Source organism: Pristis pectinata, chromosome 5 (assembly GCF_009764475.1).
Source record: "Pristis pectinata isolate sPriPec2 chromosome 5, sPriPec2.1.pri, whole genome shotgun sequence".
Taxonomy (NCBI): domain Eukaryota; kingdom Metazoa; phylum Chordata; class Chondrichthyes; order Rhinopristiformes; family Pristidae; genus Pristis; species Pristis pectinata.
Window position 1 is genome coordinate 66,587,111 of NC_067409.1, and position 27,110 is coordinate 66,614,220.

At 38.7% G+C, this 27,110-nt stretch overlaps 1 protein-coding gene across 1 annotated transcript in view; it reads left to right on the top strand.

The window, feature by feature from the left end:
* abcb5 (ATP-binding cassette, sub-family B (MDR/TAP), member 5) overlaps nucleotides 1-27,110 on the top strand; it is a 47,882-nt gene that overhangs the window by 17,470 nt on the left and 3,302 nt on the right. The window contains exons 12-22 of the mRNA XM_052016938.1: nucleotides 1,707-1,907; nucleotides 4,607-4,753; nucleotides 5,626-5,730; nucleotides 5,930-6,007; nucleotides 9,072-9,155; nucleotides 10,038-10,241; nucleotides 12,154-12,254; nucleotides 17,303-17,459; nucleotides 20,496-20,693; nucleotides 21,729-21,935; nucleotides 22,652-22,798. Coding sequence (XP_051872898.1) covers nucleotides 1,707-1,907; nucleotides 4,607-4,753; nucleotides 5,626-5,730; nucleotides 5,930-6,007; nucleotides 9,072-9,155; nucleotides 10,038-10,241; nucleotides 12,154-12,254; nucleotides 17,303-17,459; nucleotides 20,496-20,693; nucleotides 21,729-21,935; nucleotides 22,652-22,798 — 1,629 coding nt within the window. The remainder of the gene's footprint in view (nucleotides 1-1,706; nucleotides 1,908-4,606; nucleotides 4,754-5,625; nucleotides 5,731-5,929; nucleotides 6,008-9,071; nucleotides 9,156-10,037; nucleotides 10,242-12,153; nucleotides 12,255-17,302; nucleotides 17,460-20,495; nucleotides 20,694-21,728; nucleotides 21,936-22,651; nucleotides 22,799-27,110) is intronic.

The following is a 27,110-nucleotide window of genomic DNA, read 5'->3' on the forward strand; positions in this document are numbered from 1 at the left end:
GAAGAGAGTAAAAGCAATGCCTATGATTGAGATACTCAGCAGGTCAGGTAGCATCAGGGAAGAGAGAACATTTGAGTTAACGTCTCCTGAACTGCCCTCATTTATCTCCCTCTATTTGCACTCCTCCAGACAGATCTGCTATGATCAACAGGAAATCACCAGAAGCAATTGGGTCCCTTGGACAATCTTGCTTTCTGCAGTATTGCACAGATTTCATTTGTCCTCTCCATTGCTCTCTTTCTCTGTAACTTGCAACAAACTTGTTTTCTCACTTTTCCAGTTCTGATGAAGGGTCATTGGCCTGAAATGTTAATTCGGATTCTCCCTTCACAGATGTGGCCTAACTCACTGGGTATCTGCAGTATATTCCATTTTTATTTCTGATAAAACAGAATCTGCACTACTTTGCTTTTCAAAATCTCATGTCTGAATGACTCTGCTGTTCTGCATATAACTGCAACCCACAATTCAAACTATACAAAATCAGTGTGGAGTTTGAAAGGAGCAAAATGCTGTTTGATTCACCAAGTGTTTGTCTTAATTACGAATAGATTGAGCATTATATACATATGGCAACATTTGGAAGTGTTTGTGGCAGCAGCATGATCAGCTTTCAGTGGGCTCAAATTTAAAATTTTCATCTCAGTTTTTAACTCTTTTATGACCTCAGTTCTCCATGCCTCTGGAACACACTTCAGCCAAAAACCCTTTAAAAACCTTATGTTCATCTTACTCTAGGAGCTCTTGATTTCCCCTTCCCTCTTTTCTTGCCTTTGGCTCAGACTAATCCACTGGAATATCTTCCACTCCATCTTCACCCTTAGGACAACACTTAAAACTGATTTCTGACCAAACTTTTGCTGCCTTGCCTCGTATCTCTTTCTTTGGAGCAGCAATAATTTCTGTATCACTACACTTCTGCCAAGGACCTTAGGATATTTTGTTCACATAGACAGCACTGTATAAATAGAAGTTGTTGCTTTAAACTGTAGTGGAGTTTCAGTGCAGAATGTTTATGACTTGTTGAAATATTGAAACCACATCATTTAAAAATCTAAACTAGTATTTACTCTTTGCAAAAGTAAGTGGTCCTTATTAGAAATGCTGTGTGGTGTGCCTGCTTCTCAATGGTGTTATAGACATATAGTATCCCATCTTAGACTCCAAATGTATAAACGGTTTAAGTGTGATGTCTTGCAAAATAAATAACTAACTCTAAATATGCTATGTGCCAATACTGTTATGAAGACATTACAGACCTTTTCTGGCTATGATCCATTGTTCCATTGTTTAACTTGCTGGGACACTCACTGCAGTTTCTCAAACAGGATGGCATGTTAATAAAGTGTGGACAGATCTCAAATGTATCATCTAATCTGTCATGCTTATATAAGAAGAGGCACACTTCCATGTCCCCCCCTCCCCACCCCATCCACCTCCCCCATTAGCTTTGTACAGGTTTTCTTACTGTCTGATCTACTAAGCGGCTTAAAATCTGAAACCAATAGTTCCTGCATCTTGAGGCAGGTGACTATCTTGGGTGACTCAAACTGCCTTTCTTGCTGGTAATACAGGGCAGTTGAAATTCACATTGCCCACTTAGAACTTTACTGCATTTTGACCCTGTGCATGTTTTCAGCACTTAAATTACAGCATTTAAATTAGTCAGCAATGCTAAAAATATTTTCTTATTCCTCGTATTTAAGAGTTCAACTCAGAAGAGTGATAGCGTTGAAGAAACAGGTGATGCTTTGGAGAAGGTGAATGAACTAGAGGATGATGAAGTCAGAAGCATACATATGATCAGCAGGAACAGTTTCAGAAGAAAATCAAGCAAGAAACTTCAACATTTTGCTTCCACTGAACCAAAGGAAACAGAAGGGAACAATGAAGAAGAAAACAAATTGGTTAGAACTAGATTTTAATACATGAATTTCAATATGGGAAACACTTTATGTAAATGTGTATATTTTTGTAGTATGCACATGGAGATATAAATATCAGGTACTATAAACACTAGTTACAGCTAAAGTGAATAAATCAACTGGTCCAAGTGGCTTACATCTTTAGTTACAGAGGGAAGTAACGAAGGAAATTGTGAGGGCTCTATTCATAACCTTCCAAACATCTGTGGATACAAGTGTGGCCCCTGAGGATCAGAAAACCCCAAATGTTGCATTCTTATTCAAGAAAAAGTATTGGTATAAACCCAGTAACTACAGAGCAGTCAGTTTATCTTCAGTAGTGGGGACAGTTCTAAAAGAATAGGTAAGTAGCAGGTAAGGACAGGTAAGGCTTTTTTTTATAGTAGTTAAATAAAAAGACAACAAATTACATCTAATTAAATAAAGTAGGAATGCAGGATCAGGTGATGTGTTATAACTGCATGATGTGGGAGCTGGCAGACCCCCATTGTGGTTCCTGGTGACCACATTTGCAACAAGTTGTTGGTTGCTCAAGAAACTCAGACTCAAAGTTGATGACCTGGAATCTGAGCTTCAAGCACTGCGACACATAAGGGACGGGGAGAGTTACCTGGGCACTGTGTTTCAGGAGGCAGTCACACCCATTAAATTAATTGCTTCAAATTCGGTCTGTGGTCAGGGACAAGAAGGTGTGACTGCGAGTGAGGCAAGTAGGGGGTAGTACTGGAGGAGCCTCGGCCCTTGAGCTTATCCAACAGGTCTGAGATGCTTGCTTCCTGTGCAGATGAGAGTGAGGGCTGTTGGACGGATGAGTAACTTAACCGTGGCACCACGGTTCAGGGAGCTATTCAAGATGAGGGAGAGAAGAGAAATGTGGTTGCAATTGGGGATGGTATAATATAGGGGAACAGACACAATTCTCTGTCGCAAGGATCGTGTATCCCAAAGGCTGTGTTGCCTGCCTGGCACCTGGGTTCATGCCATCTCATCTGACTTGCAGAGGAATTTGGAGCAGGTGGGGAAAGATCCAGTTTTCGTAGTCTATGTGGGTACCAACGATGTAGGTAGAGCAAGGAAAGGGGATCTGCTGAGGGAATTTGAGTAGCTAGGGACTAAATTAAGAAGCAGAACCGAAAAGGTAATCATCTCTAGATTGCTACCTGAGCCACGTGCAAATTGGCACAGGGTCAATAAGGTCAGAGAGTTAAATGCGTGGCTCAAAGATTAATGGGGAGAAGTGAGTTTGAATTTGTGGGACATTGGCACCAGTATTGGGGATGGAGGGAGCTGTTCTGGTGGGTCAGGCTCCACCTGAACCATGCTGGGACCAGGGTCCTGGCAAATCACATGTTTAGTATTAATGCTGGCTGTGGGTAGGGCTTTAAACTTAGAGGTGGGTTCAACAGATTGGAAAAGTATAGATAAAGTAAAAGGGAAGGAGAGAGCAGGAGAGGTTACTGAAGTCTCCAGAACAAAAAATAAGATAGAAAATTTAGAAAGGGATAAGAATTTTTCAGACAACATGGAGACAAATTTGAGAAGAGGGATGGTGAATACAAGACTGAAAGTGTTATATTTGAATGCACGCAGTATACAAAACAAGATAGATGAGTTTATAGCGCAGTTAGAAATTGGCAGGTATGACGTTGTGGGCATCACAGAGTCATGGCTGAAAGAAGATCACAGCTGGGAGCTAAACATCCAAGGATACACATCCGATCGAAAAGATAGGCAGGTGGGAGGGAACAGGGGGTTAATTAGGCAAATTTGATTGTTTTGGTATATATGGGCATACAAAAGGCATTTAATAAGATGCTGCATATTAGGCATCATCAAGATTGAAGGCCATGAATAAAAAGGGCCTGTGGCAGCCCTTTTGTAAGTAACAGGAAACAGAATGCAGGAATGAAGGCTTGGTTTTTGGAGTGGAGGGAAACGAACAATGACGTTTCCCAAGATCAATACGATAACTAACTGCTTTTTCCTAATATATATTGGCTTGGACATTTATGAACAGAGGACAATTTCCAAATTTGCAAATGGCACAACACCATTTAATATTTAGCTTTAAAAGACATTTGGAAGGTACATGGATTAGAGAGGTTTAGAGGGATACGGGCCAAACGTGGGCAAATGGGACTAGCTTAGATAGACATCTTGGTGGGCATGAATGAGTTGGGCCGAAGGGCCTGTTTCCATACTGTATTACTCTATGACTCTATGACACAAAACTTGTAGGAGTGGCCAAATGTAAGCAGTATAGAGAAAGACTTCAAGGAAATGTATACATGCTGACAGTTAGAAAGTAGATGAAATTTAATGCTGCAATAAAATACTGTTACAGTTTGTTCAGGAAAATGGGAAAAAAAACAACACAAACTTGCAGGTGCAACTCTAAAAGGGGAACCTTCTTTTCAGCTGTAATTCTTATATACTAAAATGGAATGATTGCAGTTTGTTTTTCAAATCCCTATTACGCTATAAGGGCAAAGCTGGTTTGTTGCATAAATTTATAATATGATCAAACAACATGTCAATCAAGTTCTGATCAAAATGCATTCTTCCTTAAATGATGGGCATTCTACAGAGCACCAGGGTTTAGATCTTTATCTGGGAGCTGTCTTGGACAACGTTCTGCAAATTGTCTTGATAATTTTATTGCATATCTGCAAATTTTGTAGGAGGAAGATTTACCAGAAGTTTCATTTCTACGTGTTCTTGCTCTGAACGAAACAGAGTGGCCATATATCGTCTTTGGAATCCTCAGTTCCATTATAAGTGGTGGTATACCAGTAGGGTTTGGTGTGGTGTTTTCCCGGATAATTAGGGTGAGGTTTATGTTTGTACTCCCAGTAAAGTTAAATATTGGAAGTTATAATCCTGATTAGGTTTCCTGTATAAGTGTTGTCATTTATATAAGAAAATAACAATCACTCTGAGTCAAAAAGTTATGAGTTTAAGACCCATTTTGGAGTATGTGATCTCAGCTAACACAATAAGGCTGGATGGTCAATGGTGCTATATTCAGATGAGATATTAAAATGAGATCTACCTTCTCAGATGAAAGTAAAATCTTCAATACATTGTTTTAATGAAAAATAGAGGTCTAAAGCTACCCTTGACCAACATTTAAAATAATTAGACTTTATTTGTTCATGATATAATTATTGTTTCAAAGACATGGCTGTATGCAAATAGACTGCTACTTTTATTAATACACAACGGTTTCAGAAGAATAATTTATTTTGAGACGAGGACTATTAACTAGTCCATGGAGTCCAAAAGTCTATATGAGCAAATACAAGAAAGAGCACTCTCAAATTGACAATTAATCATGCTGATCTTTATACATCTTAAAAGAGGTGAAGCTAAACAGTCCTGTTGGTGGCTGTTTTAATCTAATCTTGTGGGCTCAAATTGATGCCCCCTTAATACTAAACATCTTATCTAGCTTTATCTCTTCCTCTTTATCCATGTTCCTGGCTTTAACATCTTTAAGTCTAACAGTGCTATTGATGCCTAATGTCTTTATCAATACAGTTCATCCTTGGCTATAACTACTGCTGATCCTACTGGTAAATATCATGAACCTGCATTTTAACTTCTTTCCTCACAACTGACAGTGAAGTACTTTTGGATGTACTGGGAAGTTGTAAAAGGCACAACTTAAATACAAGTCTTTCTTTTTTACTTCAACTAGGTATTTGCAATCATTGACCCTGAATTGAAACAATGGAGGGCTGCTATATTATCCTTGATTTTCCTAGGTCTGGGCATCCTCACGTTTTTGTGTTACTGCGTACAGGTAAGTGATCAAGAAGAATAGAAATCTCCAGCCGACATCCCTTAGCTCCCTTACGTCCACGTAATATTAAATTACAAGATTATAATAGTTTGACCTTCTAGCTTGAATGATTCTTCATTCTTCAGGAAATCATGAGGGGAAATAAAGCTACACGTTAGTTTAATATTTTAATCATCAGTTTTCTTTTGAAATCTTCAAGGGTTACACGTTTGGAAAGTCTGGGGAAAACCTTACAATGAGGCTGCGTGGATTATCATTTAAAGCCATATTGCAACAGGTGAGTAGTTTTTCTAAGTTCCGGTCGGGACTGACGTGCAAATATAGAACTATGAATTATTCTTTTATGAACATCTCAGACACGGCAGCAAACACCTTTTAATAGGGAATTGGAAGAGAGAGAAGAATTACAGTCATCAGAGCAATGGTACTGAGCAAATTGTTGGAGCTGCAGTCTGACAAGTCTCTGATTCCTCTAGTTTTTCAACCCAGGATTTTATACATTGGTTTTAATTTTCAAAAATTCCCTTGGGTCTTCTGTCTTGTTAACAATATGTAATGATTGATGTGCCACAGGGATTGGTACTGGGGCCTCATCTTTCCAAAATTTATAGAAATGACTTGGATGAAAGCACCAGAGTTTTAGTTGCTGAACTTGCTGATGACACAAAGATGTGTGAAAAGTAAGTATTGATTCAGACATAAGAAAGTTACAATGGGTTATAGATGGGTTAAGCAAATGGGCAAATGTCTGGAGCATAATATCAGAAAAAAGCAAAATTATTCATTTTGGCAGGAAAAATATTAAAAAGATGTCTATTATCTAAATGGTAAGTGATTGCAGAGCTCTGAGAGGCAGAGGGTGGCCTGGTACATGATTCATAAAAGGCTAGCATGAGAGTACTACAAGTAATTCGGAAAGCTAATAGGATATTATTGTTTATTACTTGAGGAATTGAATACAAAGGTAGGGAGATTATGCTTCATTTCCATGGAGCATTGGTGGGACCTCATCTGAATTACTTTGTTCAATATTGATCTTTTTAAAAGAATGAATACTAATGCATTGGAAGCCATTCATAGAAGCCTTACAAGACTAATACCTGGAAAGGTTGGACAGACTAGGTTCGTATCTACTGGAGATGAGAAGAATGAGAAAGAACTTAATTGATGCATATAAAACCCTGAGGGGTCTTGACAGCATGGACGTGGAGAAGAAATTTCTTTTCGAGGCAGAATCTATAACTAAAGGTGGCTTCAGGGGCTGATGGCCCAATCCTAGTTCATTTGTTAAAGCAGTTCTTTCAAAATAAGGGATCATCAATTTAAGAGGTCATGAGTCTTTGGAACTCTTCCTCAAAGGGCAGAGAAAGCAGAGTTTTGAATATTTTAAGGCAGAGCTAGACAGATAAACAAAGGGACAAAAGGTCACGACAGGTTTATGGGAATGTGTAACTGAGATTACAATCAGCCATGACCTTATTAAATGGTGTCACCGGCTTCAAGGGTGGAGTGGCCTAATGGCCTATTTCCAGTCCTAGTTCACATGTAAACACAATTGCAAGCTTGCCTCAGACAGGCGGGTGCAAAATTAGAACAGTGCCTGTCTGAGGCGAGCTTGCAATTAGATTGCCCTGGAAATGCCAGGAACTAAGGGTGTCTGATTTTAACCTAATCAATTAATCAGATGATCAGGACACCTTGTCAAAACCTGCAAGGTACCCTTTGACAGGTGCAATTTAGGTCCCAATAATGTTATTGGCAATGGGCGGGTTCTCTCGGTCTCACAAAGCAGGCCTTAGCCTGTCACCAATGTGTAACCTTTCTCCCCCATCCATGTCCCTGGTGCTGATCACAAAAGTTAAGGCAAGTCTAGTGTGAAGGACTGCTTGATCATCTCAGCTGTAAAATTTTAGGTGGATGATATTAGGATGATAAACGCATATAGAGACAAGAAGTCAAGACTACTTGAAAGTTTGAATTTGCTGTACAGTTCTAGTATTAGTTGCTGATAATCTTATCTTGAACTTTCCCGGAAAAGTTAGAGACAGAAAATGCTGGATACACTCAACAGGCCAGGAGCATCTGTGGAAAGAGAGATACAATTAAAATTTCAGGTCACAGAATCTTTCTTCGAACTATTGACAGAGAAGTAGCCAGAGGTCAGTTTTGCATTCAATACAACTGCCCCCATTACTTGTGAAAGGACACATTCTTAAACACAATTAATGTTAACATTACTGTACTTCTTTGCTGTTGTATGCACCTTGGTCCTACATCATCTATTTATTACATCACACAGTATCTGGGCTTTCAAAATCTATGTGGAAGTGAGCAGATATACCAGAGTTTTAAGCTGTCTACAAGGAGGAGATGAAGCACTTCAGATATATTTCAATGCTGCCTATTAATCATCAGGGAAATAACTTAAGTACTTTTCTTGATGTCACTTTGCTGCCAAGACACAATTTCAATGAGACATTACAAACCATTATCTTGTAATGTGGATGTTCTATGTTAATGAAAATCTGTTGGCACAGGTTACGTTAAAGTTATCCTAATTAAGAGGCATACAGATAATAAAAAGATCAAACTTGCTATTCTTTGATATGCAAAGTAAATGTTTCTTTTTGTTTTCTTTGATTAGAATTGTAGCTGCCAAAGAATATTTTAACAATATTTTAAATCACATTATCACTTTGAAAAAGGATTTAGGAGTAAAATACACTTGAGTTCGTCTCTATAAAATGATTGCTCAGCAAAGAAACTAATGCTGAGATGATGCCAACAGTGGGAAGTCAGAGGAGTCATCAACAAGGAAGACAACCGAACTCTGTTGAATGATCTGACCTTTTGCGGATATTGATCGCTAGCATGTATGAGGAACAGGGAACAACTGAAATACTGACAGTGCTGAGCCTGAGACAGACACAAAAATGCATCAGATATTAAAAACACCACAATGGCATTTGCTCTGAACTGCAGGACACAATGTCAAAACTAGGCCATGACATTCTGCTGGCAAAGCAAAAACCGTGGAATAGCCCAACAAATTTGTAATAAGTAGACCTCTTCAGAATGGTGGTCGATATTCTTTGGCATCAGTTACCTTTTCTCAGTAACGTTTATTGTTTATTAGGTCGGGGATATTCCCGCTAAGGTCTTTTGAGAGAGAATACATGCAATTTCAAGGTAAGTTTGAATTACCCACACACCAGTGGAATCTTAGGTAATAGTCAAAGGTCTATTCAATGATCACAGGGTGCCTGATATTGCAGCTTTTTATTATGTTTTATTGTTTAATAGTTTGAATCTAATTATTACTGAATTTATCCTAACACTAGGAGATTGGTTGGTTTGATGATCAGAAGAATGCTGTTGGCGTGTTAACAACTCGTCTGGCTACAGATGCATCACAGGTTAAAGGGGTGAGTGATTTACTCTGCAATATTTTTATTTCAGACATAGAAGCAATGCACCCAGTTGCAGCTAGTGTCATCAAGTAACTATGCATTTCACAGGAGTCTGAAGAATCAAGCATTTTTGAAGAAATAATGGCTGATTTACAGACAAGTACTTGAAAGATCTACAGGGAGCTGAATTTACTAAAGGATTACTTGCTTTGTCATTGCGAACCAGTTCTTGCAACTTTATGTCCTATTACGTTATCCTGTGTGTCCCCTGTCCTTCCTCACCCAACTTACCATCCCTACCATGAAAACCCATCTAATTACTTATGAAAATGTTCTGTGGATAATTTAACAACAAAATTAAGATAAGTTCTAAGCTCCCTTGTCTCTTTGGATCGCTCCCATTAGAGCAATTGCAAGTTGGCTAACTCTGACTGATTCTCCAGGCATGCCTCTACATTTACACTGCTCTGCACCATCTGAATGGAATTCTAGTACCTTGGTCCTCTTGTGTAATGCTAGCACTCAAGCTTTGCTAGATGAATTTAACCATAATAGTTTCAAATGCGATTAGATAGAACCTGTGAAAATCCTGTTGTAGAGCAATGCCTTTGGTTTATATAACCCTGTGATACCATCTAAAAATAAAGTTTGCCAGATGGAATTGTTGATATTTCAATAGAGATTTCTATTTTGTGGTAAAATTTGGCAAAACATAACAGATATATAATGCATTCTAATTAAAAAAAAACATTTTAATGACCCTAAGAAGCAATGCTTAAATTTATTTAATTAATTTTGTATAAATTAGCTCAGTTTAAGCATACAGCCCAATTTCAAACCCAGACATGTCCTTCTTATGTTGTATTGGAATAAATGCATGTTTCTTTTTCCCTTTAGGCTGCAGGAATCCAGTTTGGTATTATTGTAAAGAATAGCTGCACTTTGGGAGCTGCTATTATCGTCTCATTCGTTTTTGGATGGCAGCTAACTTTAGTTATCCTGTGTAGTATCCCATTTCTCATTGGTGCAAATTTTATTGCAATGAGAACATATTCTGGACTATCATCAAATAATAATACATTTCTCGAAATATCTGGACAGGTGAGAATTTACCACTTAGTGAGTTAATTCATCAGGAAAGGGGTATTTTCTATACCCATGAGGCAAGTTTTTCAATTGCACACAGTGAAAGTAATTTTGGTTTCTGATAATAGTTATGTTATTAGTTTGATAATTGAAAATAAAATTTCAAGAACTGTACAGTGGGTTATCAGACCAGTGTTGTCCATTTTATCTAAAGTTAAAATCAACCCCAATATTTCTCACCTTCCAGGCATATATGGAAAATTACTCCATTGTAAAGAACTTATAAACAGTTTATTATTTCATACACATGTAGCAGAAAGAAAATCTACACCCAGCTTTCAATAATATAGTAATTAATTATTTTTTATTCAATAATAATTCAGATTGAAGATGCTTAAGAGCTAATTTTCCAAATATGCATTCCTTGTGTAGAACACCTGTTGAGGTCACATTTGACAAACTCTGGGAGCAGTTTCTTATATTTGCAGGTCATTCAATTATGAGTAGAAAATCATTGATGGTGTTACTCCTCGTGCTGATCCTTGTAAGGAAAATGTCCTGTTAATTCTTTTTATGAAATGGATCATAATATACAATATTTTACAAGTTGCCCTTCAGAATTACACAAACATTTTTTCAAATGATGGGAGCACAACAAATGCACTTTCTTAATATTTGACAAAAGAAGCTTAAAACTACTTCCCTTCATACATGCATCTATGGCTATTCTGGTGCTTATAATCTGAGCTATAACAATTTTGGCTGAATTTACCAAATTTGTTCAGAAAGGAACCAATAAGAGTCATAAAAAGGAATTTTTATGACATCTGGCTTCACTCTCTTCTACTTTGGTGAGACTTACTTTGTATCTGATCAATGCATCAGGTGCCCAGCTTACTGTAAGAAAATGAGAATAGAGGCATTTACATCAGGGCACTAATAAGATAAGATTAGTCACATGTACATATACACTGTTCTCTGTATATTGTAAATGGCCTGTATCTAGTACATCAGACATCCAAAGTTTGTAGAAGAGTCTGGGAGGCTATATAGACCTGCTGATCTATTTAATCTTTTGGGTTGTTAGAAGTACTTTGGATTGATCTTTTTTGTTAGTTACCAACTATGGTTGATAGATATCAAAACATTTTTTCAGAATTAATCTTCCTAACTAGATGACCATTCCAAATGTAATTGTGCCCCTTAACATTGGAAACTAAATTTTCCACAACTTAATTTTTCATTATTAATGTTAATGTGTTGCATTTTGTTTATCTTTCCTGCAGTTATGTTTATATAGAAACATAGAAAACCTACAGCACAATTCAGGTCCTTCAGCCCACAAAGCTGTGCCGAATATGTCCCTACCTTAAAATTACTAGGCTTACCCATAGCCCTCTATTTTTCTCAGCTCCATGTATCTATCCAAAAGTTCCTTAAAAGACCCTGTCGTTTGCGCTTCCACCACCATTGCCGGCAGCCCATTCCACGCACTCACCACTCTCTGAGTAAAAAAACTTACCCTTGATATCTCCTCTATACCTACTCCCCAGCACCATAAACCTGTGTCCTCTTGTGGCAACCATTTCAGCCCCAATCAATGCCTCTCAGCATCTTATTTAACTCTATCAGGTCCCCCCTCATCCTCCGTCACTACAAGGAGAAAAGGCCGAGTTCCCTCAACCTGCTTTCATAAGGCATACTCTGCAATCCAGGCAGCATCCTTGTAAATCTCCTCTGCACTCTTTCTATGGCTTCCACATCCTTCCTGTAGTGAGGCGACCAGAACTGAGCACAGTAGTCCAAGTGGGGTCTGACCAGGGTCCTATATAGCTGCAACAATATCTCTCAGCTCCTAAATTCAATTCCCCTAGACAGATAATTATATGAAATAGTAATCATAATGCTCTTCCTCACATTAACTCAGATCTCAGCAGAAGCCGTGGAGAACATAAGAACAATCGCGTCATTAACAAGAGAAGATGTTTTTTTTAAAAGATACATGGACAGCATAGACCAACCTGTAAGGTGCACAGTGTTTCCAAATTACCAACTTTTAATTTATTGTATTTATGGTACAAAGTCTACATTGGGAATCATTTTCTTGATATACACAGTTCATTTAACTCTCACTGAAAATGATTGAGTGCTCCAGACTGATTTAGAATTATTAGGAAACAAACTTTCCTTTTGTTTACGTATATGTTTGGGCAGTTTTCAGCTACATCACCGATATGCGGGGTTGGGCCCAAGTGCAACAGGAAAGTTATCACCCTTTTCTCTTTGGTATGCTTCAATTAACCAAATCTGTATGCATTGGAAAAGGTTCTATTACGTGGTCTCTCTCTTGAAATGCCAACGTTGAAAGCAGCAGACATTTAAATACTATTATATGATGTCAGAGGAATATGGGAAGTGGCAAGCAGGGCCAAGAAAGGGTTAGGCCCAATGATCATCAATTAAGCATATGTGCTTATATGCTTTTGTGTGATTAACAAACCCTTCCATTATTCTTTAGTAAAAAAGCCAATACTTTTCAAACTACAGCCAAATATAAATCCCAGCTATCAAATTTGTAGAAGTGAAACATAACTTTTTCCTCTGTATGGTTTGAGGCAGTTATATTTTGTGAGTGAAGGTGGATTATTAAACGTACAGTTGCCTGAAAGGTAAGAAATCCTAAATCAAAGCCATGATTTGTCATATCTTGAACATAAAAATTAAACCTTCTATGTTTATCTGTTTTGTTAATTTTAATAGTATTAATAAAAAGTCAAAGGCTAGGATAACAAAGCAGAATTTGGGTTTGGTTCTCTTCAATCTGAGAGTATCAAACATTTTAAGTCAGAGTCTAGAGATTTTTCAGAAGATGGTGACATACAACTTGATATATAAAATTGTCTTATTTTACATCATGCCTTATAATGCGAACATGTTATTGCAAATTTCATTTAAGCTTATGAAGATTTTGGCCACCAGAAGCTTGGTGAAGCACAGTGAAAATGGCCCATTGATGCCATCATCACTGCCACTGTCACCTCCTCTGGGGCCTAGCACTGGCCTTTATATCAATTTTTTTGTATAGTTTTGATTGTTATAAATATCAAAGATGAAAAAAGACCAAAATATAAAAGCAGAGTACTTGGTCATTCCTAAACTCTAGAGAGAGAATTTTACAGATTGTCAGTCCCACTAACCTTCTCTATTGCCATTTGGTACCCACGATAAGCAAGGCTCAGAAATTTTTCACCAATAGTATGCTGCTTCTTTGTCTGCTAAAAAATGTTCTCAGTGAAAATGCTTCCCTTCAACTCTTTAAATTAAATTCTGTACCCAATTTCAAATCTGCACTTGTTTAAAATATACATGGCAAACATGTTGACTTAAAAATAAATTGTTGCCATTTTTTCATTCTCCAATTAAGGTGTTACATTTTACTTAATATTTTTTGTGATTTTTCTTCCAGAACCATGTATAAGAAAGCTCCTTTCTTTGGCTTAGGCTATGGTGTGTCACAAGCTGTTCCTTATTTCGTTATTGCTGCGATCTTCCGATTTGGAGCATGGCTCATTGTAAATTGCTTCATGGTTTTTGAGGATGTTTTCTTGTAAGCTATTTTCTAAAATATGCCAATGACCTAAACAATTCAGTGTTTCTGCTATTTAAATGGTTAAATTTACACTGCATGGTATGTGAATAGGATTAACGAAACACTTCTACGTTTGAATAACTTTGGTTTGGTCATCCTAAATCTCAGAACAAAACGTGTGTTGACCAAGCATCTTGAGATTATATTTTGTTATATTCCCAAAAAAGTTACATACATTATAATATTGAAGAGTATTATTTTGAATCATGCCTTATAATGGAAGGACCTAATTGCAAACATTTCTCAATTACATTACATTCGTCTGTGATAGTTCAGCAGCAACTTATCATTATCACTGGCACTGGCCTTCATATAATTTTCTTTGTAACTTCTGACTACTTGTTAAGAATATCATAGATTAAAAAGAAGATGTACGATTGGGAGGCATAGTTCAAATTGGAAGTTGTGATGAAATCTGCAGGAATATGAGCAACACCTGTCACCAAGCTTACAACTTGCGGAAACTCTGTCGAAGAGCTAGGCATTTTTTTATTCAATTGCTTCACAGAAAGGAATCACTGGTGGAGGGACAGAAAAGGTTTTGGGCACAAGAAACATCCGTGTTATAGTGCTGAAGGCTTGTAATCCGGAACAAACTCCTCTAGCTAAACTTGTCAGGTACATTTACCACACTGCCATCTACTCAACATTGCAGCAAGGAGTCCAGCTAGGCCTGTCCACAAACAGAAGTGCAAATCCACTCTGTCTAATTGTAGCCTCAACAATCTACTTGCAATCATCAGCAAAGTGATGGAAGATGTTGTCATCAAACAACACTTCTTTGGCAATTATGTGCTCATTAATACCCATATCGGGTTCCATCAGGAACACCAACTCCACATATTATTATAATATTTGACCCAACAGGAACAAGTGAGCTAAGTTTCAGAGGCACAGCAAAAAGATCTCGTATAATTGAAATCAGTGGGAAAATTTCTCAGTGGCTGGACTCATAGCTTACACAAGGGATGGTGTCTGTCATGTCATGTCAGCCACAGGAAACACTTCCACAGCACCAGTTTTCCTCAGAGCAGCACCCTAGGCCCAAACATCCTCATTTCTTTATCAACATCCTTCTTTATAAGCTTCTGAATGGGAAAGTTTGCTGGTAATTGCACCATATTCAATACCATTTGCAACTCCTCTGATAATGAAGCAGCTCACATCTGCATGTAATAAGACCTAGCAAATATTCAAGCAGGGGCTGATGAATGCCAAGTAATATTTGCACTGCACAAGTGCCAACCAATGTTTATCTCCAGCTAAAGAGACGAACAACTTCTTTAGGATATTTAAATTTTTGCCATTACTAGGTCTTCCGTCATCAACATTTTGGAGTCATCACTGAGGCACTGCTGTGCCACTTAATACAAGTACCCACATAAATACTGTGGAGTTGAAGCAGTCAGAGGCTGGGTATCCCATAGTGAGTGGCTCATGTCCTGAATCCCAATAGTTTATCCATTATCTGCAAGACAAAAGGCAGTAATGTAATAGAATATTCTCCACTTGCCTGGATGACTCCAACTCAAATTACATTCAAAAAGCTGACACTCTCCAGGTCAAGTCAACCAGCGATTGGAATTCTAAACAATTACTCCCACCACCAAGCTACAAGATGTATTACAGTTATTTGCCAATGCTTCTTTAATGCACCTCCCAAGCCTATGCATAAGTACAAGTGTAGGAGAGGGATCTAAATATGACTCCCTGTAAATTCCTTCAAATCCACACACAGTACTGACTGGAAGTAAATAAATGTTACTTCTTCAGTTGCAAGGGAACAATCCTAGAACTTCCTGCCCAACAGCACTATTGGAGTATCCTCACTGTGGGAACTGCAGTTGTTCAACAGTTGATTCACAGGCACCACCAAAGGGTAGTTAGAGATTGGCAATAAACCCTATCCCTACAAGAAGATGTCCTACAAATGAATTAAAATATAAATAATTACCTGGCTTTTCTTTGGATGTAAGTCAGGTTCTGGCCTGATAGATGGTGGGATTCCAGAACAGCAGTATTTGCCTTATTATCCTCTTTGGTGAAGACATCCATTTTCAGGATCAGGTCCACCTTTTGCCATAATTCATTTTTAGAGCTAAGGAACTTGAGCTGCAAGGAAATTGGAAAGCTAGAGTTGTTCTCCTTGGAGCCAAAAATGTTGAGAAGTTTCATAGAAGTACCCAAAATCAGGGGTAAGAGGGGATACAGAAAGAAGCTGCTTCTGCTCAGACAATAAGTATGATCTGGAACTCATTGCCTGTTAGGGTAGTGGAGGCAGTATCAATCAATGTTGTGAAAGGGAATTGGAAAGGTATTTGAGATAATTATATGGAGCAAGTATATGGGGAGAGAAAAGAGGGATGGAAATGGAATTACTCTTCCAGGAATAAATGTAGACTTGATGGGCCAAATTACTTCCACCTTTTCCATAACAATTCTGACTCCTTGATTTTATCGTGGATACATTTCAGCTGTATCCAAATTATCCAAGTTCAAGTTCAAGTTACTTTATTGCCATTCATCCATGCTATAAAAACACATGGCGGAATGAAATGTCGTTTCCCCCAGACTCACACAACAGAGGACATACATAGAACAGAAGACATACAATAAGCACAAACAAAAATCAAAAAATCAAAAAAAATAGAGCAAGTACAAATAGTGCAAAAAAAGCAGTATATACAAAATACAAATTTGGTGCAGAGTTAGTGCAAAACCAAGTTGGACAAGTGAAATACAAGCTCAGTATGTTGTACTCATTGTATAAACATGTCCAGCAGCGGCCAAAGTTCTTATATGCCATTGTGCAAACCAGAGCTTTTGACGCAGCATTTGTCTACCAGGGTATTCAGGAGCCTGACAGCCTGGGGGAGAAAACTGTTGTGCAATCTGGTAGTTCTGGCTCGGATGCTCCGGTACCGCTTGCCAGACAGCAGTGGGACAAATAGGTCAAATACTAACAAAGTAACAGTATAAAGTATTAGAATTTTATGTGAAAAAACAGAATGCAGAAATACTCAGCAGATCAGGCAGCATCTATGGAAAGAGAAACAGAGTTGATGCTTCAGGTCAATGATCATCACAACACAATCATTGATCACTTCCTTTTTCACTTCACTTTTTTGACTTCTCTTTTGAATTTTAAGTATCCATGGATTTTTGGTTCAATTAGAATTTGGGGAGCTGTTTGTTTCACTTTATTTGTTCCATTTATTTGGATATCATTGTCCATCAGCCATGTCTTTGAGCTGTTTCAATAACAAGCCTTGTCATGGGATCCCTGCTGGAAAAATGGAAAATGTCAGTTGCCCTATTTGAATAATTTGCCCAGCACTGGTGAAACTTTTGATTAATAACTCACCTACTCTTCCAAGAAAATTAAGTGGTACAACATAATTTTCACACATTTTTTCAATAATTTCAGGGTTTTTACTGTCATTTTAATGAGTGCAATGCAAATTGGACAAACATCATCTTTTGCACCAGACTATGCCAAGGCTAAAGTTTCTGCACAAAGAATAATGCAACTTCTTCATAGGAAGTCATTAATTGACAGCTACAGTGAAGAGGGAGAAAAACTGGTAAATATCAAATGCTTTTACATATCTAAGCTTGCATATTGCTGCATTCATTGGTGTTAAATAAATGATGATTAACTGTTCGATTTTTTTTTAATGGACCATACTTGGGATTCTTATATTGTAAAAGGAACAAAATTCAGAAACAAATCAGAAAAAATATGTGGTTTTCAATCACCACAAAGGGTTCCTGGTAAAATATATTGCCCTAGGAAGTAGGAAAGGAGAAGAAAGACCAGGAGTGAGGGTCTATGTCTCAACTGGTTGCTTAGGTTGTTAGGCTAAGTGACAGTTGCTCATCACTGTTGTTGGTCAGGAAACATGGTCTACCCAGGGGTAGTTCTTGGACTTATGAAAGGAGAAAGAACCAAGGACAGGGTTATGATGAGGGGAGCAGGGAGATGTAAGAGATACATGCTTACACCAACTGCAGCTTGTAATCTGAAAAGACAGAGATACTAGGGAAATGAGGAATATAAGAAGGAAGATTAAGTGTGAGCAAACTGTCATCTTCTTCGGCTTAAGGCCCACAGGTGGCCACAATCACACCAATAATTTCATTAATGTGGGAGAGGAGATGAGAAAGGTCACGTAGCCATTCATTTACTCTGTTTCTTAGGTTGCACACCATCATGTCCAGTAAGAAAGAGATAAATGTGTCAATGAGCATCATGTAATCTGGCTTGATGATGTGTCTGTCATATTTGAAACTGGTTATATATATATATTAACTATGATAATGTGGGTATGGGGATTTGCTACAGTGGTAAGTGTGTGCGGGTCTGGTGGAGCAGGTGTATGTTAGATCGGAGTCTTGATTGAGAGAGATTGTTAGCAGTTGAGTGGTTAAGGTATAATTGCAAAAAGAGTCTGTATCTATTAGTTCAAGATGAAATATTTGAAGACCTTGGGTAGTTGTGTGAGATTATTGTGGCACTGAATTTGCATTCTCAGGAAAACAACTCCTTGTGATGATCGCAACAGCAATTTGTTTCCCCTGCCAGAAGTGAGCTGTCTGGATGGCCTACTGGTCCCTTGTGGATACAACACATCAACACATATTTTCTCCTCTCCACCTTCCCTGCCTAGGCCTCCAGTGCAGCTTTGGAAAGCGTGAAGCCCACTTTTTCCCATCATGTCATTATTTTGCATGTTCCTCGTGACTTCTGCAGTCAATTTGCACCTTCACTTAAAGAAATACAGGCTGACCTTAACTAGCAAACACTCATTTGACAAGTTACTCATAAAGTTTTGCACCTCACTGAACTGAACAACCTGGTTAACATTGGCAGTATGCAGTAGTCACCTAAATAAGTAGACATTATGATATTACCAGCATGTATCATGATCCCATTTATCCAATGAATCTGGTGATATTTTTAAATAAGTTGAGTTGACAAACTAAAAAAGTTAAGTATCACATTGTGGCAGGTGCACAAAGAGATCTGTGGCAAATAACATTTCTGTTTGATAGGGAAATTAGTGAGATCAAGAAGTCAATTTCCCATAGGGTGCGAGAGATGTTGCAATGAGTTTGGTGGCAGTCTGTGTCTAACCACGTTATCGCCGGCATATGTTTATCAGATTTCCTCACAAAACAAATGACATGTGTTTTCAGTATGAATACCTAGAAATTTGAAGACAATGCACATTTTTTTCAGCGTACTGCCTGTCATGGGAGGTTCCCAGGACAGGGTGGTACAGTGGCACAACCAGTGGAGTTGCTGCCTCACAGCTCTTGTGATCCAGATTCAATTCTGACCTCTGGTGCTGTCTGTGTGGAGCTTGTGTTACTGTATGAGTTTCCTCTGAGGGTTCCAGTTTCTTCCCTCATCCCAAAGGCATGCAGGTTGTAAGATTAATTGGCCACTCTTATTTGCCTCTAGAGCGTAGGTGAGTGGTGGAATCTGGGGAGAGTTGATGGGAGTGTGGGGAGATTAAACATAGTATTGATGTAGGTTTAATGTAAACAGGTGCTTGATGGTCAGTGTGGACTCGGAGGACTGAAGGGCTTGTTTCCTTGTCATGTGCCTCTATAACTCTATGTTGACTCTAATCTCACAAAGCCAAATCCTTACCTAAATCATGGAGTTCAGTTCCCCCAATGCCCAGACCATCAAGTCCACACTTCCCACAACAATTCCAGTCTCTAACCCCTCAGTGATTAACCATGCTGCTGCTTCTGATTGCTACCCATCCTGATACTGGTGCTCCTGAGCCTTTGCCAGAATGGCAGCCTTCTTGATCCTCCCTCCTCTGATTTACTCCAATCTCCTGTTGAACTTGATATTCTACCGACCCCTCACCATCCCGCCCCAAAATGTCCAGCCCCCCTCTCCTGATGCATCTGGCCAAGGCATTCTCAGCCCACTCACCCACATGTTATGCTCCTTGGGTCTCAGTCACAGATGAGTTTTGATGTACTACGATAGTGACCAAGTAATCGCTGTTCCAGTGCATTAACCCAGTTCCAGTGTACTAGAATTTCTAGGCGTAATCAATGATTTAAAAAAAATCTGTGATCAAAACTAAGTCAACAGTACAACAGGAAAATATAAAGTATATACCAGCAGATGATGGAAATGTGAAATCAAAACAGAAAAATATGCTGAGACAACAAATGTGTATATTATATTGGGAGTTAATTTTAACTTCATCCAATTTGGACTCAGAACTGGATCAAAGAAAAATCAGATCAGATCCTCAGACAAAGAGGTCAATTAAATTTAATCCCTAGTATTTCAATTGAATTGTGCTATTATACTACTGCTGTTGTCATTGGTGTCTATTTTGTCAAGTTGCTTACATGCCTCATCATTGTAGGTAAAGAGTAACATTCTTATCATAAATTTATAAAAGGGAATGTATTTCTTGAATGTGTGTCGAGGATATATATACAATTGAAATTTAACAGTTAGCTATCAAAGTATCCAGAGCAGTACTGTTCAAAAATAACTTTGCCTTTCTGCCATGACTAGTCTGTTTTAACACACCTTTTATATTTTATTCTGATAATCACTTCAATTTATCTCCTTCCAGAGCAACTTTGAAGGCAATATTGAGTTCCAAAATGTGGAATTTGTATACCCAACACAACCAGATGTAAAGGTTCTCCAGGGTCTGAACATACAAATTAATAAAGGACAAACCCTGGCACTTGTTGGAAGCAGTGGGTGTGGAAAGAGCACTTTGGTTCAGTTACTTGAGCGATTTTATGATGTTATTGGTGGACAAGTGGTAAGAGTCAATTCATTAAAAAAAAACTTATTTTAACTGAAATTTACGGCATTGGTCAACTAGTGCTTCCTTGTTCTTCCGCAATTTAATTTTCCAACAATGTACTGACAAAAGGATAGCAGCTAGTTTATAAACTATTTGTTTTCACTGAAATATTGTTGGCTTCACATAACTAGACTAATCTTACAGCAGGGAAGCAAGGCCAATCTTTCTTCCGATACATTTCCAACTCCCATTCTCTTGATTTTCATCCAAATTTCTGTTTATGTACATCTCTTTGATAAAAACAAGACATGCTTTAATTTTTTCAACAATTAGAGTATAAGATGAAGGCAAAAAGGAAATGTAAGAAAATCAATACTGTGAAAAGACAACCAGTAATTTATTACTATAAAGTGCATCTTTCTTTCTGGAAAAAAAAGGTGGGAAAACAGGAAATAATCCCTTTTATGAAAGGTTTAATTGGGAAATATTGAAGTGAGCCATTCAGTGACAAAAGGTCCATGTCTATCAGAAGTGGTATCAGTATGCTTTCCAAGTAATTTAAATTCAGACAGCAATCCCAGTTTAATCCTGGCGCTGCAACTCCTGTTAATGCTGGTGCAAATTTGAAAATTGGGTGAGCATAGGATCAGAATAAGATGTAACCTAGCCCTATAATCAAATAGCCTGTTGATACTTACAGATAAAGCATGATTACATGGATGAGATAATGATGGTATCTTGCAACCAGGGAATCAAGACATTATCTGGGCAGGGTTGGGATGGGGTGATAACGAAAGTATCAATGTATTTATTACTTTAAGTATTTTCAGTATAATGAAATTGATCAGGAGACTATCAAATAATATTAGATATATATATATTCTTGGTTGACAATACTGCTCCATGTGAAAACTTACTTGATATGATAATAGGTAGGTCTGTAAGCTTTTACAAATAGACCTACTATTTGTAGGTCTGCAAGCATTTTAAACATTTCTTAGGTGTATATCATTATTATCAGCATTAACCACACCATGTTATCTTTTCTAGTTGGTAGATGGGAAAGATACAAGAAGCCTCAACTTGTCATGGTTGAGACAACAGATGGGAATTGTATTCCAGGAGCCCTTGCTTTTTGACTGCAGCATTGCTGAAAATATTGCATATGGTGACAACAGCAAAGCTATAACTCAAGAAGAAATTGAAGAAGCAGCAAAAGCAGCCAATATTCACAGCTTCATAGAAAGTCTACCTGAAGTAAGTAATCTTTGCCCCCTTTAATAAGGAAGCATTTAAAGTTCTATTTGCATTTGTTTATTTTGTGATAATTATATTTAGAAGCTTACATATAAATAAAAATATGTGTGCATACTAAAGATGACAGTAATGCTGTGTAATGTTTTCACTCAATCTGTTTTGAAGTATTTTGTATCAAATGCTGTTTGAAAACTGTCTTGGGTGGATAGAAATTGATACATGGGCCTGTTCTCAGTGAAGTGCATGGGCATCTTTGAAGAAATGCCAAAAAAAGGTGATAAATTTAACCTCCTGATCTCAAGTTTCAGGGTTTGGATTATGAAGAACCACGAGAGCTGATCATATAGTGTCTATGAAGATAATTAATGGAATGGAAAATGATCAATATGGAGTACTATTTTAAATTTATCTGTAGAAAGCCAAGGAACACAAATTCAGACAGTAAAAAGCAAATTTAGCACTGATATCATGAAACGTACACCCAAAGAGTGACTAACACTTGGAATAGACTTCCAGGTAGAGTAGTTGAGGCAAAATCATTTAAAAAACAATTTAATACTCCAATGAGAGGTTAGAACAATGTGAATGAATTAAGTTGGGCATCTTGTCTTTCTTCATCTATAAGTATCGTGTATTGATTAATAAAGATTTTTGAAAATAATAATTGATGAAATTTTCCTATGTTCAGTGGGGTTAAAGAACTTATTTTTATATAGGGATACAACACAAAAGCAGGAGATAAAGGAACACAGCTTTCCGGTGGTCAGAAACAGAGAATAGCCATTGCCCGAGCACTTATACGGAAGCCAAAGGTTCTAATCCTTGATGAGGCTACATCTGCCCTGGACAATGAAAGTGAAAAGGTTACAAGTCTTGATTTTTCATCTGTATTACGTAAATAACATTATATATATATTGCACATATTCAACCACATAAAATTTGAAGTGATCTAATTATCCAGCGCAGGTTGCTAAGCATTCCCTCAGCGTAAAGATCTGATGTTATATGATTGCATATACTTCAAAGGTACAATGTACAAAGCTATATCACAGAAATTAATTAATTCCAATTGGATTGTATACCATATATTTAACGTCGGAATAGCAAAAGCCAGCAGAGGGAAGAAACTTCATTTCATATTTGGGAGAATAAAAACAGGGTTTTTTACAGAAAGAAACTAAGAAGGTCATTAGGAATAAAGAGATGAATTATGAAAGGAAGTTGGCAGATAATATACAAAAGGATACTAAGTTTTTTTAAAAATATATGAAGAGTAAAAGAGAGACATGGTTGATATAGGACCAATTGAAAATGGTGTGGGAGAGATTATAATGGATAACAAAGAGATGGCAGAGGAACTAAATGAGTATTTTGCATCAGTCTTCACTGTAGAAGACATCAGCAATATACCCGATAGTCAGGAGTCTCAGGGGATAGAACCGAGTTCAGTCAAGATTACTAGAGAGAAGGTGCTCAGGAAGCTAAATGGAGTAAGGACAGATAGAGTAAGTCTCCCACACCCTCGGGTATGATGTGCACCCTCGGGTTCTGAAGGAGGTGGCTTTAGAGATTGTGGAGGCATTGGTGATAATTTTCCAGGCATCAATAGACTCTGGCATGGTTCCAGAGGACTGGAAGGTCACAAATGTAGTTCTGCTGTATAAGAAAGGTGGGAGGCAGCATAAGGGAAATTACAGACCTATTAGTCTGACATCGGTGGTCAGAAAGTTATTGGAGTCGATCCTCAAGGACAAGGTTATGGAATACCTAGAGATGCATGACAAGGTAGGTCCAAGCCACCATAATTTCACAAAGGGAAGGTCCTGCCTGACCAACCTATTGGAGTTCTTTGAGGAAATCTCAAGTAGGATGGATAAGCGAGAGGCTATGGATGTAGTGTATTTGGATTTTCAAAAGGCCTTCGACAAGGTGCCGCACAAGAGGCTGCTTAATAAGATGAGAGCCCATGGAATTACAGGAAGGATATTAGAATGGGTGGAGCATTGGCTGATAGGCAGAAAGCAAAAGGTGGGAATAAAGGGATCCTGTTCTGGTTGGCTGCCGGTTACCTGTGGTGTTCCGCAAGGGTCGGTGTTGGGGCCGCTTCTTTATACATTGTATATCGATGATTTAGATTATGGAGTAAATGGTTTTGTGGCTAAGTTTGCAGGTGACACCAAGATAGGTGGAGGAGTAGGGAGTATTGAAGAAACGGGAAGGTTGCAGAGAGACTTAGACAGTTTAGGAGCATGCAAAGAAATGGCAGATAGAAACATAGAAAGAAACATAGAAAAACCTACAGCACAATTCAGGCCCTTCGGCCCACAAAGCTGTGCCGAACATGTCCCTACCCTAGAAATTACTAGGCTTACCCATAACCCATAGCTGAGATTCAATGCTGAGAAATGTGCCATTGTACACTTTGGAAGAAGAAATAAACGGGCAGATTATTATCTAGATGGGGAGAAAATTCAAAGTACAGAAATACAAAGGGACTTGGGGGTCCTCATGCAGGATACCCTAAAGGTTAACTACCAGGTTGGATTGGAGGTAAGAAAAGTGAATGCCATGTTGGCATTCATTTCAAGATTTATAACATATAAAAGTAAGGAAGTGTTGATGAGGCTCTATGGGGCACTGGTGAGACCTCATTTGGAATACTGCGTACAGTCTTGGGCCCCTTATCTTAGGAAGGATGTCCTGATGTTGGAGAGGGTTCAGAGAAGATTTACGAGGATGATTCCCAGAATGAAAGGGCTTACATGCGATGAGCGCTTGTCGGCTCTTGGACTGTACTCACAGGAGTACAGAAGAATGAGAGGGGACCTCATAGAAACATTTCGAATGTTGAAAGGACTGGACAGGGTAGATGTGGCTAAGTTGTTTTCCTTGGTGGGTGAGTCCAGGACTAGAGGGCGCAGTCCTAGAATTAGAGGGTACTGGTTTAAAACAGAAATGAGAAGAAATCTCTTTAGCTAGAGGGTCGTGGAATTATGGAATTCTTTGCCACATCCAGCTGTGGTGGCCTGATCATTTGGGGGTGTTTAAGGAGGAGACTGATAGGTATCTAATTAGTCATGGTATCAAGAGATATGGGGAAAAGGCTGGGAATTGGGGCTAGATGGGAATAGTTTAGCTCATGGTGAGGTAGTGGAGCAGACTCGATGGGCTGAATGGCCTACTTCTGCTCCTTTGTCTTGTGATCTTGTGACATTGGAAGTGCTTAACTTGCCACGTTCTTAAACATAGAACAACGAACAATACACTACTGGACAAGCCATTCGGCCCATGATGTTGTGCTGATCATAGAGTCATACAGCACTAAGGAACAGGCCCTTCCACCTACCTAGTCCATGCCGGCCTGGTTTCCTGCCTAGTCCCATCTACCTGCACCCGAACCATAGCCCTCCATATCTCCCATCCATGTACCTATCCAAACTTCTGTTAAATGTTACAATTGAACCGGAACCCACCACTTCTGCTGGCAGCTCATTCCACACTTGCAACACCCTCTGAATGAAGTAGTTCCCCCTCAGATCCCTACATGTATGCATTCACCCTATCAATACACTTCTATAAGATCTCCCCTCATTATCCTGCGCTCCAGGGAATAAAGTCTTAACCTATTCAACCTATCCCTGTAACTCAGGTCCTCAAGTCCTGGCAACATTCGTGTAAATTTTCTCTGCACTCTTTCAGCTATTGATACCTTTCCTGTAGGTAGGTGACCAGAACTGCACACAATACTCTAAATTTGGTCTTATACAACTTCAGTATAACATCCCAGCTCCTGTACTCAGTGCCCTGACTTATGAAGGCCAATGTGCCAAAAGCTCTTTTTATGGCCCTATCTACCTGTGATGCCACTTTCAAGGAACTATGGATCTGTATTTCCAGGACCCTTTGTTCTACTGCACACCTCAGAGCCCTACCATTCACTATGTAAGTCTTACCCTGGTTTGTCCTCCCAAAATGCATCACCTCACACTTGTCTGCATTAAATTCTATCTGCAAGCTTTCAGCCCATTTTCCCAGCTGGTCCAGATCACTTTGCAAGCTTTGATAGCCTTCTTTGCTCTCCACTACGCCCCCAATCTTGGTGTCATCTGCAAATTTGCTGATCCAGTTTACCACACTATCATCTAAATCATGAATATAGATGATAAACAACAACGGACCCAGCACTGATCCCTGTGGACACACCAGTAGTCACAGGCCTCCAATCAGGGAGACAACCATCTACTACCACTCTCTGGCTTCTCCTGCTAAGCCCAACATTGAATCCAATTGACTACTTCATCCTGTAATGCCAAACGACTTACCTTCTGAAGCAGCCTCCCATGCTGGACTTGTCAAAGGCCTTGCTAAAGTCCACGTCGGCAACGTCCACCGCCTTCCGTTGATCATCTTCCTGGTAACCTCCTTGAAAAAACTCTATAAGATTGGGTAGACATGACCTGCCACACAAAAGCCATGTTGACTATCCCTAATCAGGCCGTATCTATTCAAATACTTATATATCCTGTCCCTCAGAATTCCTTCCAGTAATTTACCTATGACTGACATCAGGCTCGCTGGCCTCTAATTTCCTGTTTTATTCTTAGAGCATTTCTTAAACAATGGAACAACATTAGTTATCCTCCAGTCCTTTGGCACTTCACACATGGCTAAGGACGTCTTAAATATCTCTGCCAGGGCCCCTGCAATTTCTGCACTAGCCTCCCGCAAGGTCCGACGGGTCACCTTGTCAGGCCCTGGTGATTATCCACACTAATTCACCTCATTCACAGCAAGCATCTCCTCCTCCATAATCCGATACAGTCCATGACCTCACTACTCTTTTTCCTCAGTTCTATAGACTCTGTGTCTCTCCCTCTAGTAAATACAGATGCAAAACAATCATTTAAAATCTCTCCCATCTCTTTTGGCTCCACACATCAATGTCGACGCTGATCTTCAAGAGGACCAATTTGTCCCTTGCTATTCTTTTGCTTTTAATATTGCTATAGAAACCCTTGGGATTCTCTTTCATCTTGTCTGCCAGAGAACCTCATGTCCTCTTTTACCCTCCTGATTTCTTTCTTAGGCGTTCTCTTGCATTTCTTATACTCCTCAAGTGCACCATTTGACTGCCTAACTGCCTATAACTGCCTCCTTTTCCTTAACCAGTGCCT